At 38.0% G+C, this 16916-nt stretch overlaps 2 protein-coding genes and 1 non-coding gene across 3 annotated transcripts; 1 reads left to right on the forward strand and 2 right to left on the reverse strand.

Annotated features, from left to right (window-relative positions):
* Positions 1 to 687: 687 nt before the first annotated feature.
* Positions 688 to 2774, reverse strand: LOC132186943 (trihelix transcription factor ASIL2). The gene is given in 2 exon segments (XM_059601068.1): positions 688 to 1280; positions 1283 to 2774. Coding segments are annotated over 2 exon segments (1170 nt in total). The 5' UTR covers positions 2114 to 2774; the 3' UTR covers positions 688 to 941.
* Positions 2775 to 5637: 2863 nt separating this feature from the next.
* Positions 5638 to 5710, reverse strand: TRNAA-UGC (transfer RNA alanine (anticodon UGC)). The gene has a single exon. It is a non-coding gene; the product is annotated as a tRNA-Ala (tRNA).
* Positions 5711 to 6542: 832 nt separating this feature from the next.
* LOC132187861 (acyl carrier protein 1, chloroplastic-like) lies at positions 6543 to 7568 on the forward strand. The gene is made up of 4 exons (XM_059602296.1): positions 6543 to 6644; positions 6746 to 6859; positions 7011 to 7130; positions 7440 to 7568. The coding sequence occupies exons 1-4, from the start codon at positions 6543 to 6545 to the stop codon at positions 7566 to 7568; spliced, it is 465 nt and encodes a 154-aa protein (XP_059458279.1).
* The last annotated feature ends 9348 nt before the right edge of the window (positions 7569 to 16916 follow it).

The raw sequence follows: 16916 nt of genomic DNA on the forward strand, positions 1-16916 counted from the left end.
AAATGATGTTATTCACTGTAACAAAATGTCCACTTTAACAACTCTGAAGCTAATATGATGAAGACCAAAAAAGGCTCAAAATAGTTAAATGCAGCTATTATGAGCCCTTTATCTAATATACTGGAGATGCTCTGAACCGACACTATAGAGATGGCATTACTAGGCCATGTTTGTTTTGCTTCCAAGGTTGCGGCTGTTCTAGGATGGCTGGCTGGTATGCTCTTGTGTTGCAGCAGTGTAACGATTGTTATTTGGTAGTCTGTCGTGAATTGCTTACCAAACTGTGCTTTGTTTGATACCTTTTTGACCCTTTTTAAGGTCCAATTGTCCAAATCCCTTGGCACCACCACCATTGTCCCGGGGTGGTTGTTTGGTTGAGTTCCTCGTCACCCAATTTGGCATGTCTCTTGTTCTGCAAATATTGTCTGCACAAGTCCAAAGAATGTGCCCTTCCTTCCATTTTAGAATGACCATGCTGATGTTGTTGCTTCCACAATTCTGCCATGTTAGTATTTCATGTTTCAGCCATTTTTAATTTAACGGAGTCGGACGGACCGGACTCGGGTGCGGAGAAAGCAAGGCTGTAGATACCCGGCATGATCTCTGTTTCTAGATCCTATAATCTTTGAACATATTGTGCAAAACGGCAAATGTCATTTAAAGCTGTTCATTTGAAGATATACAATGTAAATGAGCATCACTAAAGCTGCTGTAGATTAAGATTAAAGAAGGTAGATTAACAATAACAAGTGAAGAAAGAGATTGATATTGGTGTCACAATCTACTGTAATTGAGCATCTAGTCAGTCTCTTCCACCAATTTGATAAATAAGAGAGAAGAAACATACACACACAGGGAGACTAGCAAATTCTATTATTCTACTGCCAATTTTAATCAATGGGTCTTCTTCACCCATCACATACACCACCAAATCTAAAAGCCTAGTTGCTGCTATCACTATTATTGTTATTGGTATTGTTATTGATATGGTGATTGCTAGCATTCCCACCACCACCACCGCCACCGGTGCCGCCCCTCCTCCCGGCCGGCTTCTTCAACTGTGAAATCTCCAACTGGGTTTTCATGAAGAACTGCATCCTCTGCAACTCCAGCTCCTTTGCAAACTTCATTCTCTGCTTCTCCATCTCCACCACCTGCTGCAGCTTTGCGTTCTCTGCCTGCTCGTATGCCTCCCCGAACTTAAGTATCGCCTGCGTCAACTCTCTCACCGCATTTCCCCACCCACCTTTCCCACCCACCTCCTCCTCCTACTCTCCTCCCTCCCCGCCATCACCATCATCCTCCGCGGCTTCTTCCTCTCGTTCGTCCCTGTCGCCGTTGCCGTTGCCGTTGCTGTTGCTGTCCCCGTCCCCGCCTGCCCAGAGCTATCCATAGAATCTGCCTCCGAATCCGACTCCAACTCCGTCCCACCCCGCTTCCCAAGCTGTTGGGTCCTCAACATCACCGCCTCTTCCTGCTTCTTCTGCGGCTGCTTGTTAAGGAATTGACTATTATTGCTGTTATTGCTAAGGAGATTCACGGAGGACGAACGAATGCGAACGGGTATTCCAAGAGGGACTTTAGGCTGCTGCAAAGGCGGAGAAGGGCTAGAGACAGCGATTTTGGCAGTCGGACCGATCAATTGGTCCAATCTGTCGAAGAAAGTCCACTTACTAGGCCCCCCACCGGACGCCACCTTCGCTTTCTCCAGCTTGTACTTCTTCTTCACCGTGTCGATCCGATTCTTGCACTGTATATCGGTCTTGGGGGTCTTCCCGTAGTCCTCTGTGCTGCTCACAATATCCGCCACCTCTTTCCAGTGCTTCTGCTTCAAATTCCCTCTGCTCAGCTGCAAATACCGCTCTCCCCACGCGTCTATCAGAACCGACGTCGCATCTTCGCTCCAGCAGTCCTCTCTTCCGCCTCCGCCTCCACTTCCTCCTCCGCCGCTTCTCGGTCGCTGAATTGGGAGAGCTATCAGCGCTAGAGCGTTCTGCGCCGTCGCCGGTGGCGCTGAGGCCACCGTCACCGTTATTCTTCCGTTCGGCCGTGGAGACACCGGAGATCCCGTCTCCGGCGACTGGTGCGACTGGATCTCGTCGTCTTCGTCCATCTCTCGGTGCTAAACTATGCCGATCTGGCAATTAATCCTCTCTCCGATCTCCAAATCAAACACTAAACTCGTTCCCGCAGACGCGCTATCGTGCGCCGGTATGCGTACAATACATACCACCGACGTGAGGACGGAAGGAATAGTCTGAGAGAGAGAGAGAGAGAGGACTTATAGGGGGTGTAGTGGTTCGAATTACAGGCTGGTGCTAACGAGCGCCGGTATGCGCAGGGTATCGCCGATCTGAGAGATAGGATATCCAACGAGAAAAGAGAGGGTGGGTAGAGAGCGGTTAGGGTTTCGATTGATCGGCGAATATATTGACTGACTTTTGCTCCTTTTCAGATATTACTATTGGGGTTTGTTTTGTTTTGTATCTGTTGACGGGAAAAAAGATGGGGGCATTGACGGCGTCGGCCAAGGGATGGAGAAGAGCGCGGACACGTGGAAGAGAAGGAAGAGGGAGAGTTGAGGTGGCAGAATACGATTGGATGGAGTGCAGAAATTCCGTCACCGGCGTGATGAGTGGTGGTGCCGGCTTGATAGGTGGACCTTGTTTTTATTAGTTCCGTCAATTTGACGGAAAAAACCATCTTTCTTCTTGGCAATTACCCGAGGCGCGTGCCTACCGGTTTCCGGTGTCACACCTATTCTAGACTTCATTTTAACAAAAGACGATGATAATAATGATGCTTCCTAGTTCCTACACCTTACCCTCCACTTAAAAATAGCATCACATTTATATATATTTATATAAAGATTTAATTTAGAATAAAAATTATTTTTTTGGATTCAAATAGAGAGAATTTTATTTTTTCAGTTTATTTATGAATAAAAAAACTGAAAAATAAAATAAAATTACAATTACAATTGTCAAAGGAGTGTGGGAATGGGACACGTGTAACGAATTCATTGGGTGAGTTTAAGAAACTAAGAAAGTGAGTTTTGATTGACATGTGGGATCTCATCTCATGCCCATCGGCTGTCCGTTGAGCCTACGGAAGGCGGTGATCTGAGGATATCGAGGATGTAAAAGGTAACTGACAACTGATGGTGGATAAGAGCGGGGCTCACCGCTCACGTGGGGGTTGTAAATGTCACGTCAAGAGCACACACTATTGGCTTACGGGCGACGTATTGTGCCGTTGCCGATAATCATTTCCATCGCCCACAACTTCTAATTTGTTAAAGAGGAAGGGGAAGTGTGGCAAGGTACCAAATAAAATTATTAGATTTTATCAAGTATATCAATCCTTATTTTCAAATTAAGTAACTGATATTTTATTTTATGACCATTTATCACTTTTGAAATACCAAATGGTAAAATCTTAATAATCATTTCATTTAAAAATAATTTATCAATTTGAATAAATTTAAACTATATAAAACTCTAAAGATCTTGATCCAATCTACTTGAGTGTTTCTATTTGGAAGATAAGATTATACCAACATCAAGTAGGCCATAAATGTAGTGCATTGATTATTACCTGAAGTTTGAAGGGTTTTTCAATTCGAACCTTAATGTTTAAAAATTGGCAATGTACCCCCCTAGTGTTTCAAAAAATTTTAATTAAGGCCCTCTGTTACTAATTTTCGTCTAATTGGACGGAATTCATCCCACGTGCGTCCCACGTGGTATTTTGATGCTCTCTATTCTAGTTTTGTCATCATTAAAATTAATGAAATTAGGTAATTACCCTTAATTTCATAGGTTTTAATGAGGGTAATTACGTAATTTCATAGGTTTTAATGATGGCAAAATTGGAATAGAGGGCATCAAAATCCCACGTAAGATGCACGTAGGATGATTTCCGTGCAATTAGATTGAAATTAGCAACGGGAGGTCTAAATTAAAATTTTTTAAAATATTAGGGGATACATTGCCAACTTTTAAACATTGGGGTTCGAATTAAAAAACTTCTGAAACTTCAGGAGTAAAGTGAATTTTTCCCTAATTTTTATAATCTAGGTGATGCAAGTTATAGTAGGTGCATTATTTCCTAATTAGGGACATTTGGTACCAAGAATAAACCTATAAAATGAAAAAATTATTTCTATGGAGTAGCTATTCTATGATTTGGTTTGGGCTACAATTCTTTTTTTTTTTTTTGAACGGGTTAGGGCTACAATTCTTGTGAATAACTATTCTCGGTAAAGTTTTCAAATGATAGTTCAATCGGTTAAAAACCACGTTTTATGAAAGAAATAAGTATCTAACATTACTCTAAAACTACTAGATTGTGCATTTTAAATCTATAACGATAATGATAATTTCACTACTATGTACCGAGATTGTGCATTTTGAAATTAACAATCACCGCCAAGTCGATGGCAGTGACCCGTTGGTAGGCGGTAATGGGCCATCGGCCAAGATTCAATTTTTTTGGGCCAATCAGATTGGCCCAATCAGCCCAATCATTTTTTTTGCCAAGCCATTTGGGTTCTTGAGACTAATCGATACAATAAAAATAAAATAATAAAATAGAAAACATTAGAGAAAAGGCTTACAAAATATTAAAAAAAAAAAAAAAAAAAAAAACTCTGATGTGGCACAACATGATTATGCATTGAACATGTAAAGTGAAAAATTAGAGACGGTGATACTTCAAAGATTTCAATTTCTTTTGTGATGAAATGAAACAAAATATAAAGAAAAAAAGATGCTTAGCTTTGCGGAAAACAATAGAAGGTCCGTCTAATGCGTTCATATTTCTTGTTAGCCCTCGTCACGTAGATTTGTATGTGTTGAGCCCTACATATGCAAAATGAGGCATGTTCCACCTACTACCATGTATTAGAATGTAATAACACTAAAAACAATTGAATTACAGGTCTTTCAATCACTAGGGGGATCAGGTTGAATCACTTATTTTTTGCTCATGACATCCTGCTTTTCTGCAAGGCAAGCATTTTTGAGTAGTTGTGTGTCCAGGACATTCTTGAGAATTATAAGAAAATTCCGGAACAAATACTGAACACTGAGGAAACTTCAAAAAAACGATTGAAACATTAATACTAATATCAATCCATTTAGTCACTTACAACCAATGACAGTTCTAAATTTTAAAAAATAGTTAAAAAAAAAGTAAACAACACACTAATGACTACACAAGTAGTCTCAAAACAATAATTAGCAAATAAAGAAACAACACAACCAACTAAATTAAAAGTCACAAACTAACAACTATGACCCACCACCAAATCACCCAACCGTTCAATTTGATCTCTTTAATAACCAAATGAATCAAACATAAACATAATGATTAATCAAAAAAGACCACAAATAAATAAATATCAAATAAGAAAACAATACGATGAGAGAAATTACCAAAAATACGAACTTTGTTTTGTTTTTTTAAATTAATAAAATCAAAACAATCAAATATTTGAATAAATTATGAATTATCTAAACTAATTGGAGCAGAAGTAGATACAAAAACCTCTTGTAAGCCAAAGAATTACGTTTGTGAAGCATCAGCCGAGAAGCCAATATATTATTGGGAAAAAAAACAGACTTGTACAATTACTGGAGATGCGGGGTATCGAACCCCGTACCTCTCGCATGCAAAGCGAGCGCTCTACCATGTGAGCTACATCCCCAACTTTGATCATGATTGATGCATATTGTATTTGTATGCTTAATACCTTTATTTGGACTCCGGTAGGTTTTTAGCAAATCGCGGCATCAATAGTGTTTTATTTTGATAATGGTGGATTATAACAGAAAAAAAAAAAAAAAAAAAAAAAAATTAAAGCTGAGTTTTGCATGAATTGACTGAATTTATGAAATTCTTATTATTATTATTATTATTATTATTTTTTGGGAGGAGAGAGGTGGGCTTGTCATACAAAAGTTATAGAGTAATGCTAGATACTTATTTCCTATACTATTTTTATATTATTGAGTTGATGCGGTAGTATCTATCAGCTCTTAGATAAACTTTTATTGAAAAGACAAAAATTCAAGGGCTGATGAGCAGTGAGTACTATCATATTAGTCAAATAATATAAGAGTGTGATGAAAAATGAGTATTTAAAAAAATTACTCAAAGTTATATATAGATTTATGTGACCACAAAGAAGTGACTTATTTGCATCTGGAGCAGGCCCAAAGCGATATTAACAAGCCCTAGAGTTTGGCTGAGTTGTGTTTGAGTTGAGGTTTACAAGAAGAAGAGACAAAATACATGGTAGAATCCGCCCAACTCATGGCTCATTGGATTTACTTCCTGGTTATCACTCAACTTCATCACTTCCAGCTATTTTCTGCCTTCAACCTCTCATCTCTCTCTCTCTCTCTCTCTCTCTCTCTCTCTCTCTCTCTCTCTATATATATATATATATATATATATGAACATTTATTCTCTGCATTATCATACCAACAAACAAGTTCTTTGATTAACCCACGTATTATTTTCTCTTCCTTTTACTTATGGCTACTTTTCTTACTTCATCTTCTCCTATGGCCGCCCTTCCTTGCATTTCCAAGGTTAGAAGCACCAATTGCCACTTCAATACCCTACGCACCATTAATGTAAGTCGTGCCACACCTTCTTCTCTTTCTTTATTTGTTCAATGGGTGGAGATAGAGAGGGAAAGAAGATTAACGAGTGCATTGGCTTATTTCATTCTCAGGGTGGTCCTATGATTGGAGGGCTAATAGTTTTGCCCAAAATCCAAATCACAAAGGGAGCTAAACCATCATCTCCTCTCCCTAGTTGCTTCAAGACTACAATCTCATGCTCCATCGTAATCATTTACTTTCACTCTTTACTATTACATTGTTTGAAAAACATAAAAAAATTTGCGTTTACGAAGCACAGAAGTATATCAAACACTTAACTCCATTTTTTAAAATCACACCTTTTGAAATCAATGCTAATAAATTTACAATGTGCAGGCTCAACCGGAAACACTTCAAGGTGTCCAAGGCATCATATCAAAGCAGCTGTCTATTGATGAAAGCACTGTGACCCCACAAACCAAGTTTGCCGATTTGGGTGCTGATTCACTTGACATAGTATGGCCTGAGATTGCTTTATATTTCATAGATAAAAAGGCAATTTTAATTTGAATTGCAAAAGTAATAATTTGAAATTGCGTTTTTAAAAAGTTGTGATTTGAAAATGTAGACAATTTGTGTAATCAAATCAAGGCAAGTAAGTACTTTGAAAATGCACGATTTTAAAGGCTAAACTGCGATTTTAAATCATACATTTTAAAATTGCTATTTTAACATCGTACTTTTTAAAATTGCACAACCAAATGGACCCACTAATATAATTATTTTGCATGCAAGATTATCTAATGAGTTGGTAATTATAATCAGGTGGAAATTATGATGGCTTTGGAAGAGAAATTTGAAGTGTCAATTGGAGAAGGGGGTGCTGAGAATATCTCAACAGTTCAAGATGCAGCTGACCTGGTTGAGAAAGTGAAGGCAACCTCATCAGCTTAGTCTAAATTGCCTCTAAAGAAGCTATTTTGAATCAATATGACGAAGGAATTAAATTCCTTTGTTTTTGTTTTCCATTATCTTCCACCATAGCAACCTCAGATTTTCTTTAAGCTTCAAAGAGATTTGGGCACGAGTTTGAGCTTTCCTTTGTGACAAAAGATAACTTCATTTATAATAAGTTTTTCTTGTTGGCATTGATCCCTATGGAAAATTATTATTTGGATGCTTGAAGAATGTCATACTTCATTAATGGTTTCTGTCGAGTTCAAGTTTCTTCATGTCAATTCCAGCAATAATGGAATAGCAATGGGACAAGAATAACCTTATCCCTTGGGGGCGGCTTGATAAGCAAACCCTATTGATAAAAAGTGATGAGGCACTTTAAATGCTCACTCAATTATATTATATCTTTGTCATAGGCTGTTAACACTACAAGAAAGTTACTCATCAGGGGCGACTTATTAGGGGCGACTTTTTACTCAACTATTAGGGGCGAATATTGAAAGTCGCCCCTAATAGTTAAGTACTAGCGTCCACATTGGAGTGGACGCTAATAATGGGTCGAAAGGTTGACCATTAGCGTCTACTTTACAGTGGACGCAAATAAGTCGACCCTAATATACACGCAGGAATTATTCAAGGGGCGGGAAAAATTTAAGCGGACAAAAAAAACTTTTAGCGTCGACGATTAGTATACCAATAGCGTCCACTTAAAAGATGGAAAAAAAAAAAGAAAAAAAAAATCAAATAAAAGATCAATAGGGTCGACTTCTAAAGAGTACGTAGAAAAATTAAAAAAAAAAAGAAAATTACAGTTTACCCTCCCAAAGTTGTCAGCGATTTGCAATTCCGCCTCTAAAGTTTCAATTTTTGCAATCCACCCCCCTAAAGTTTTAATTTTTTGCAATTCAGGCATTTTGTCAGTCAAAGCCGCTGTGACTGACGGAATAGTGATCACGTGCGACGCACGTGATCACTTTATGCGGTTTTGTGCCCAAAATACCCCCATCAAGTGGTTACACCCTGACCCACGCCCAAACCCAGCTGACCCACGCCCCGATCCTGCTGACCCAACCCCCAACCCAACCCAACCCAACCCAACCCAGACTTAAACTTAGTTAAAACAGCAAATAAACAAAACTGAAAAGGTCTGGAAAAACCCGGCACGCACGAGGGAAGGGAGGACGTTGCTGAGTCATGAGCGAAAGGGACCCGAGAGAGGTAGAACTCACCTCCGACAGCCACGCGACAAGCTACCCGACACCCACTCGAGATCAACCCAAAGTTTGGAGCTTCGCGCATTTGTGTACGACGAGGTAAGTTTTTGCCCTTATTTGATTCGTAAATTTACACTAAAATGTGTAGTATCGTTCTAGGGTTTTTCGTAAATTGGGGTTTTCTTGAGGGGGTTTTTAATTTGGTTATCCCTAACTCTGTGATGTTGATTTATTGTTAACAAATTTTTGTTTTCTATTGTATATTGATTTATTGCAACATTGGGTGAACATGGTTGTTTGTATTGGAACAAAAGTGGTCCCCAAAGTGTATAATGTTGTCGTGTGAACAAAAGTGGTCCCCAAAGTGCATAATCTTGTCCTGTGAACAAAAGTGGTCCCCAAAGTGTATAATCTTGTTGGATTTAGAATTTTAACTGACTTACCATGAAAGTAGGGTTTTTGGTAAATTGGGGTTTTTGTGAGATGATAAATGTTTAGGGTTTTAAAATAATTCCGTAATTTTGTTCATCTATTTCCCAATAAACCATTAGAGTTTGGCATGGGGTTTGGTGGTTATGGATGAAGGTTGTCTCTTTCCTTTTTCTTTTTATTAATCAAGTGAGATATTTGGAGTTGAAAGTAGAAGGAAATAATAACATGTTTGACAAAAAAATTAAAAAATGGTTTGGTTTGATTACAATGACCCTATGCAACTAATCCCTCATCAATTTCTCTTTCTTCGCACTTCACTTTTAGGGCTTTTTATTTCATGGTTTCTTGTGTGTATTAATATCACATGTACTTCTATATCCTTTTCACATCTGCATTTTTAATGGTTCTTATGAGAACAGCAAGCTCAATAATAGTCCACATAGAATGGATAAATTATAAAAGTAGTTATAGATGTTAAATTTCACATAAATTATTTTCTTGTATGTGTGTATGTAGTTGCAGTGACCCACGCAGGAGCATGTGAATGCATCCGCCCATGTTCTTTAAGAGACTATTTATTGGCTTGATTGATTAACATGCCGACATGAAACCTTCCAGTCAACTGTCTAAACTTTTTGGGTGGAATTTATTTTATTACTTTCTCTACAAGTGGTATTAACATACGTCTGGCTTAAAAAATTATAGAGGCCTTCTTAGTTCTTAACTTCTTTTCTTATGTTCGTAGAATGTGGTGCCTAGTAATACGTCCCCCAATTTAACTTATGCTCTAGAATAAAGTAATTTATATTATACCTTTATCTTACTATGCCGACATGGCAGGGCCTAGTAGTCATTATATATGTATATGTATGTCTATAGAAATACTACTTGAAAATTATGTAGTTTGAGGTAATTAAGAGTTTTGAGACCCTCTATTAGAAGAACCATTTAAAAGGAAATAATATCATGTTTGAAAAAAAAATTAAAAAATGGTTTGGTTTGTTCAGGTTTAGTTGGAGCTTAGTGTGTTGGTTGATCAACTTGGGGGACGATTAGCATTAACTTAGCATAAATCGGTTTCTAGTGACGGTTTTATTTCTGTAGCTTATAGTCTATTGAATAAGACATTTTGTTAATGTTGCCTACATGTATCATGCTGACCACTTGAATTCTCTATGTACTTCTTCTTCTTTTTTTTCTTTATTGTTTTTGGTTCCCGGCCAAATTTTAAAGACAAACTTCACTTAAGCTACAGGTTGATATCTCAATAATCTTTTCCTTCTAATTTGACCTTCTTCTTTTTTAAAAAAAAAATATTAAAATTGGGTAATGTTGTCATATATTTAATCCCACCCATGCATGTTTGCAAGTGAGATAATTGTTTGCAATGGAGATAGTTGGGTAATTTTGTTCATCTGTTCATCTGTTTCCCAGTAAAAGAATTCTCTCTCTTCCTATATTGTTTGATCCTGTTTAGAAAATTCAACTTTTTGGGAGGATATCATTTAATGCACTATTATTATTATTATTATTATTATTATTATTTTTAAAAAGGGATGCATATCTTTTCTTACGTTTAGATCTAGTCTTCTTGTTCATATTTCTACCTAATCAAATCACGCCATGCAAGATGCATCAATTTCCATCCTCTGCAGCATTCGGTATAAACTACAAAAATAGATACAAAAATTTAAGATATTCAAATCTCAATCATTATTTTAAAATTAAATGATAGACATTTTGGATTGAACAATATTTAGTATTTCATTAATACATAGTGATAAATAATAAGGTAAAATCTATACCATTTAGGTCTTTTGAGCTAGAGGTTTCAATAAGTGCGATTTAGGGGTATTGGATAAAATCATTTAATTAGGTAAGTTTCCTCTTTTTTTTTTTCTCCTTTTCTTTCTAATGTAATTGACTAAGCTTGACTATTCTATTATGCATGTCTATATTTTGACAGATTTCGCTTTAATTAGTAATCAGCTACATAATCAAATCAGATTTCATGCAATGTTGAAAATCATTTACTCTAACAATCAATGTAGTATTATAACTCATATTATTCATGGGACACTCCAACATACGTCATGTGCACACAAGACACCACACTACACAATCCTAGCCCTAACAAATATTTGAATTATCACTTGGTTGTATTGCTTCCAAAATATTTGCATGTATTTTTAGGGTTTGATCTTAGATTTGCATAACTTCATTCTTAAGCAATAATTATATTTGTAAACTTATTTAAAGTTGCTTCTCATACATTTTATTCATTAATTTTGTAGGATGTCTTTGAATCTAGTGTTCGAGGTTAGGTATGGCGATAGATTTGACAGAAGTTGTGGTTGCAATCACATGGGGGGAGAAGTTATTGTTCATGGTGAAGGGTATGATCCTGACACCTTGTCTTTTTTTGAGCTTGAAGATATTTGTAAAGACTACGGTTACAAGCCAGGGGATCTAATATACGTCAGAGAACCTGATAAGACGTTAATGGGTGGTTTGCATTTAATCAGCTCTGATGCCGACGTATTGTTCATGGTTGGCTGCCATAAAGGGCAATATATTGTGCATTTGTATGTTGTGTGTTTTGGGGAGGGTCAGGGTGATGTTCAGGATTACGAAGGAGAAGATGATGATGAAGAGGAGGGAAGGGTTGATTACAACGACCCTTGGTGGAAAGGCAAACTCAGTGATGATGAGGATTTATTTGATGTAGATGTTGACGTAGGCGATACTGGAACTGGATCAGGAACTAGTGAAGCTGGAACCGTTGGTGATGGTGATGGTGATGGTGGTTATGACAATGAGGGTGAGGAGGAAGAAATAGGTGATGAAGAAGATGGGAACCATGGTGAGGCCCACGGAACTGATGCTTCTATTAGGTCCGAAAGTGGGCGTAAGAAAAATAAAAAAATTTGAAGAAGTAGATGATGATGACACAAACTCTGAAATGGCTAGAAGTGACATATTGGAGTCACCACCCAGTAGTGATGAGGAAGCTGAAGGGACATCTACAAAAACGTCTGAATTTCAGCGAGTGGACCTAGTTAACCCAGAGCTGCATCTCTACATGACTTTCCCGGACATACAAACATTTCGAGAAGCTGTTAAAGAGTACAATCTTTTGAGGGGCAAGGAAATTAGGTTCAAAAAGAATGAAAGAAGAAAGTCTATTGTTGTGTGTAGGGATGACAAGTGTCAGTACCGACTATATGCAAGGCAGGTTTCTGATGAACAAACATTTCAGATAAGATCTATGCAGCCTAAACATGTGTGTGGTAGGCAATACAAGAACTCCATTGTGAACTCAACTTGGATATCGAACAAGTTGATTGAGAAGTTCCGAATTCAGCCGAATATGCCCTTGAATGTCATACAACATGAAGTGAAGGAGAAGTGGAAAGTGGATGTGAGTCCAAGTATGATGTACAGGGCTAGGGCCAAGGCATGTCAAAAAATACACGGGAAGCTTGAAGACCAATATGGTCACCTGTGGGATTATTGCAAGACATTGAGACAAACGAACAGGGGAAGTTGTATGATGATGAAGGTTGACAGGCCAAACCCAAATGTGCTTCCAAAGTTTGGAAGGCTGTATTTTTCTCTTGCTGCAATGAAGAAGGGGTTTCTGGATGGTTGTAGGCCTGTCATAGGGGTGGATGGATGCTTCTTGAAAGGACAACTGTTAGCTGCAATTGGAAGGGATGGGAATAATAATATGTACCCAATCGCATTTGCTGTTGTCGAAGCTGAGACCAAGGACTCTTGGACATGGTTTTTGGAAACCCTAGTGTCCGATCTTGGAGTGCATGAAAGGGGCTGCAGACCAACATTTATTTCGGATAGACAAAAGGTAAAGTACGTTACATTTAATTTTTGCTCATAATTTTCAAATCACACTTAAACAAATTTGTTAAATAATTTTATTATTTTGGTCATTTTTTCATGCATTATGAATTTGTTGTTCAGGGTCTCATGCCAGCTTTAGAGTCTGTGCCTCCAACGGCGGATCATCGAATTTGTGTTAGGCATCTGTATGCCAACTTCAGAGACTTGGAGGGCCATAAAGGATTGGCATTGAAAGAGTAGTTATGGGCTGCAGCAACCGCATACACTGAACATGAGTTTACAACTCATATGGAAGAATTAAAGAAACTTAGTAAGGATGCATACGATTACTTGACCCCAGTGGGTGGTCTCGGGCTTGGTTTAATGAATCTCCAAGGTGTGAGTTGCTGGTGAACAATATATGTGAGTGTTTCAACTCATACATCCTCAATGCTCGTGACAAGCCTATTTTGACAATGTTGGAAATGATAAGAAAAAAGTTGTTGAGGAGATATCAGGCTAAGAGGGAAGGGATTGCGAAGTTGACAGGGAGGTTGTGCCCTAGGATTGTGCAAAAATTGGAGGCAATTGGGTTGGATGCAATGGACTGCATTGCAACCTATGCTGGTGATGGAATGTTTGAGGTTTTTGCTCCCAGCAACAAACAGTATGTGGTAGACCTACGTAAAAGACGATGTGGTTGCAGGCAATGAGAAATCACTGGAATCCCCTGTCCCCATGCATTTGCTGCTGTACTCTATGATTGTGGGAATTCGGAGGACTATGTTGATGAATGCTACACAATCGAGACGTACAAGAAGGCATATGCACCAATAATTTATCCAATGCCTAGTGAGGAACAATGGATAAAGACCAGACATGATCATTTGGAACCACCTACAATTAGAGTGGCCCCCGGGAGACCAAAGAGGTTAAGAAAGAGGGCTCCTAATGAGAGTAGGGACCCCAAAAATCTTAACCGAATTAGGAAATTTGGAGCAAGGATGAGATGTGCGAAGTGTACTGGTTTGGGTCACAATAAGAGGAGCTGTCCACTTAATCAATCTTCAGGAAGTCAGCTTAAAACCCCCCTACAGCAAGTGTAAGTGTTATTCAACCCTATTAAATCGTCCTTAATATATAACCTGGTTTTAACTGGCTTGTTTTAGACTTTGTATGACATGCTAATATTTGTTTACAATTTTTTATGCAGTCACAAAGTGTTGGGTCCAATACTCGAACAACTGGTAAAAGCAAGGCACGTGTTGTGGGCAAGGTAGACATTTTTAGGCGCTTGTACTGCCATTTTTTTACGGTTTGTAGGCAAATGTAGTCACTAGACAATTGTTACATTTGATGTTAGCAGAAAGCTAAGGCGGTGAAAAATAGTGGCAGTGGTGGTCCCAGCCAGTCATCAAATGCAGTAAAGGTACTTAGAAATTATGTTGTTTTAGTAGTAGGTTTTCTCATACCCAACGCATAATGGGTATATTTTTATTAGTTCATAATTTGTTCTTACTTTCTATGGTATTGTTTAGAATAAAGAGGATTTGAACAAGAACAATACAGCATCTGGGTTAACCACTGGTCCACAAGCATCCACCATACTCAAGGTACTTAACTATATGATAGCCGTCTTTACTTTGTACATTTATTCACCTAAACTCTAATATGACATATAACATCTTTGCTACCATCTAGTACTTATTTATTTTGTATTTTATATATATATATATATATATATATTTTCATTTGTTGTTTTTGCAGAAGGGTAAGGGGAAAGTTCAGCCTACACATGCTCCACGTGAATTTGTAATCCCCAGACTTGTTGATGAAAGTGAGCAGACACCTCCCCCTGGATTTGGAGTTGAAAGAGGAGCAACACCTCCACCTGTTGAAGACCAAAATACCGATCTCGCCCCTTTGAACCTGGGGTAGGAATTACCTTACTTGCAGCATGGGGCAGGGTGGAAGGTACAGAAGATGCCCTTGAAATTCCTGTAATGGTTACAGGAGGTCCTGCATCAAGGACTCGTACATCTGATAGGATTAGAGGTATTTTCCGTAGTACACCGACCCGGGCTCCTGTACATATTGACCTCACTGAAGAGGTCCCCGCTGGAACCCAACCTTCACGTACAGGGCCTAGAACTAGAGGTGGTGGAACTAGACGGAAAACTATGGGTGGTGGACCTAGAAGGGCTAAAATGAGGAGGGGATTTGCAATTCGAGGTGGTGGAGGCAGAGGTGGTGTAGGCAATGATGTTGCAGGCAGAGGTGGTGCAGGCAGAGGTGGGGTAGGCATAAGTGTTGCAGGCAGAAGTGGTGCAGGCAGAGGTGGTATAGTTGCACCTACTACTGTTGCACCTCCTCATGCTAATGGTACTGTAGCAAAGCTTGATAATATCGCAAAGTTGAAAGGAAAATGCATTGCAACAACAGTAGAAATGGGTATTGAAATTATGGAAGCCAAGAGGAAACGGCTCAATCCACAATGGACGCCGTAAAGTAATGGACAATTAGCCTTATGTGTTTTTTGTGGTTTTGATATGTTTCATTTTTTGGTAATGTGTATGGATAACAATATATGTGATTTTCATTTGTAATGTGTATGGATAACAATATATGTGGTTGGTTGTTGGATATATGTATGGATAACAGAATATGTGGTAGGAAGTTGGTAATGAGTTGCAGATAAGTTTTGACTTGGTTGGAAGTAGGTCGGAAATATGTGGACATTTTTTGTATGGAAATTGTGAATGTGTTGGTTGGTTACTTGCTGCAGATTTTTTTTTTTGTTTAATATGTGGAGGTACATACTTTTTACTTGGCTGGAAGTAGGATACAAATATTGAGATATTTGCATGGAAATTATTCATGTATTGCAGGCTTACTTACTTGTTGGAGATTGATTTTGGTTTAAGATGTGAACGTACATAGTTTTGACTTGGTTGGAAGTAGATGAAAGAAGAAATGTGGACATTTGTTTTATGGAAATTGTGAATGTGTTGTATGCATGTAATTACTTGTTGTAGATTTATTTTTGTTTAAGATGTGGAAGTACATAGTTTTTACTTGGTTGGAAGTAGGTTGGAAATGTGGACATTTTTTATGGAAATTCTGGATGTATTGTAGGCTTAATTATTTGTTGAAGATTATTTTCTATTTACAATGTTTTCTTTTTCCGTTTCCATGATTTATAGTGTTATTGGGACTCGTTTTAAGTCATTTTAGCTTTAGATTTGCGTATTTGAAATGATTATTTGTAGGGTTATGCACAAGGTTGGGGTTGGGGTTGGTTGATGATCTATCTCACGCTAAGTCATAACAATCTTGGCTTTGCATTTGGTGGTTTTAAATGATTGCATTATTGAATTTTCATAATATATGCCGGCAAGATCCGTGTACATGCTTGTGTGATTATGTTGGCCCATAGACCAGAATATCTTAAAAGACTACAAAATTACTGCTTGGTTACCAAATTGTGCACTGATAAACTAAGATAAATTATCGAAGGCTTTTTTTGGTTGCTGTTTTTGTACCTATGCCACAAATCTAAGATGTGGTGAAGTTGATTTGTATCTCATGTCTTTCATAATGGGTATAGATTTTCATAATTCTCAACTCGGTTGTGGAATTAAAGGTTTTCCTTTTCAATAATTTGCAAGTCGGTAGTGGAATTGTCAAGCACGTGCGTTATAATTCTCTAGTAAATCGTCATTATAACACCCATTTAAATTATAAAGGCCGAGGAGAATTTTTTTAATAAGATGCACCACTTGTAATGATAAATGTTATTTTTAAAAGGTAAAAAATAAAACACAAAATACCCAAGTGACATGCCATACACGCAATTCAT

Source organism: Corylus avellana, chromosome ca7, assembly GCF_901000735.1.
Source record: "Corylus avellana chromosome ca7, CavTom2PMs-1.0".
In the NCBI taxonomy this organism is placed as follows: domain Eukaryota; kingdom Viridiplantae; phylum Streptophyta; class Magnoliopsida; order Fagales; family Betulaceae; genus Corylus; species Corylus avellana.

Bases quoted from the DNA above. Each gene is read 5' to 3' on its own strand.
- LOC132187861 (XM_059602296.1), top strand. From the start codon at position 6,543: ATGGCTACTTTTCTTACTTCATCTTCTCCTATGGCCGCCCTTCCTTGC. The intron at 6,860-7,010 runs GTAATCATTTAC...TACAATGTGCAG, and splicing joins CTACAATCTCATGCTCCATC to GCTCAACCGGAAACACTTCA. The intron at 7,131-7,439 runs GTATGGCCTGAG...AATTATAATCAG, and splicing joins GTGCTGATTCACTTGACATA to GTGGAAATTATGATGGCTTT.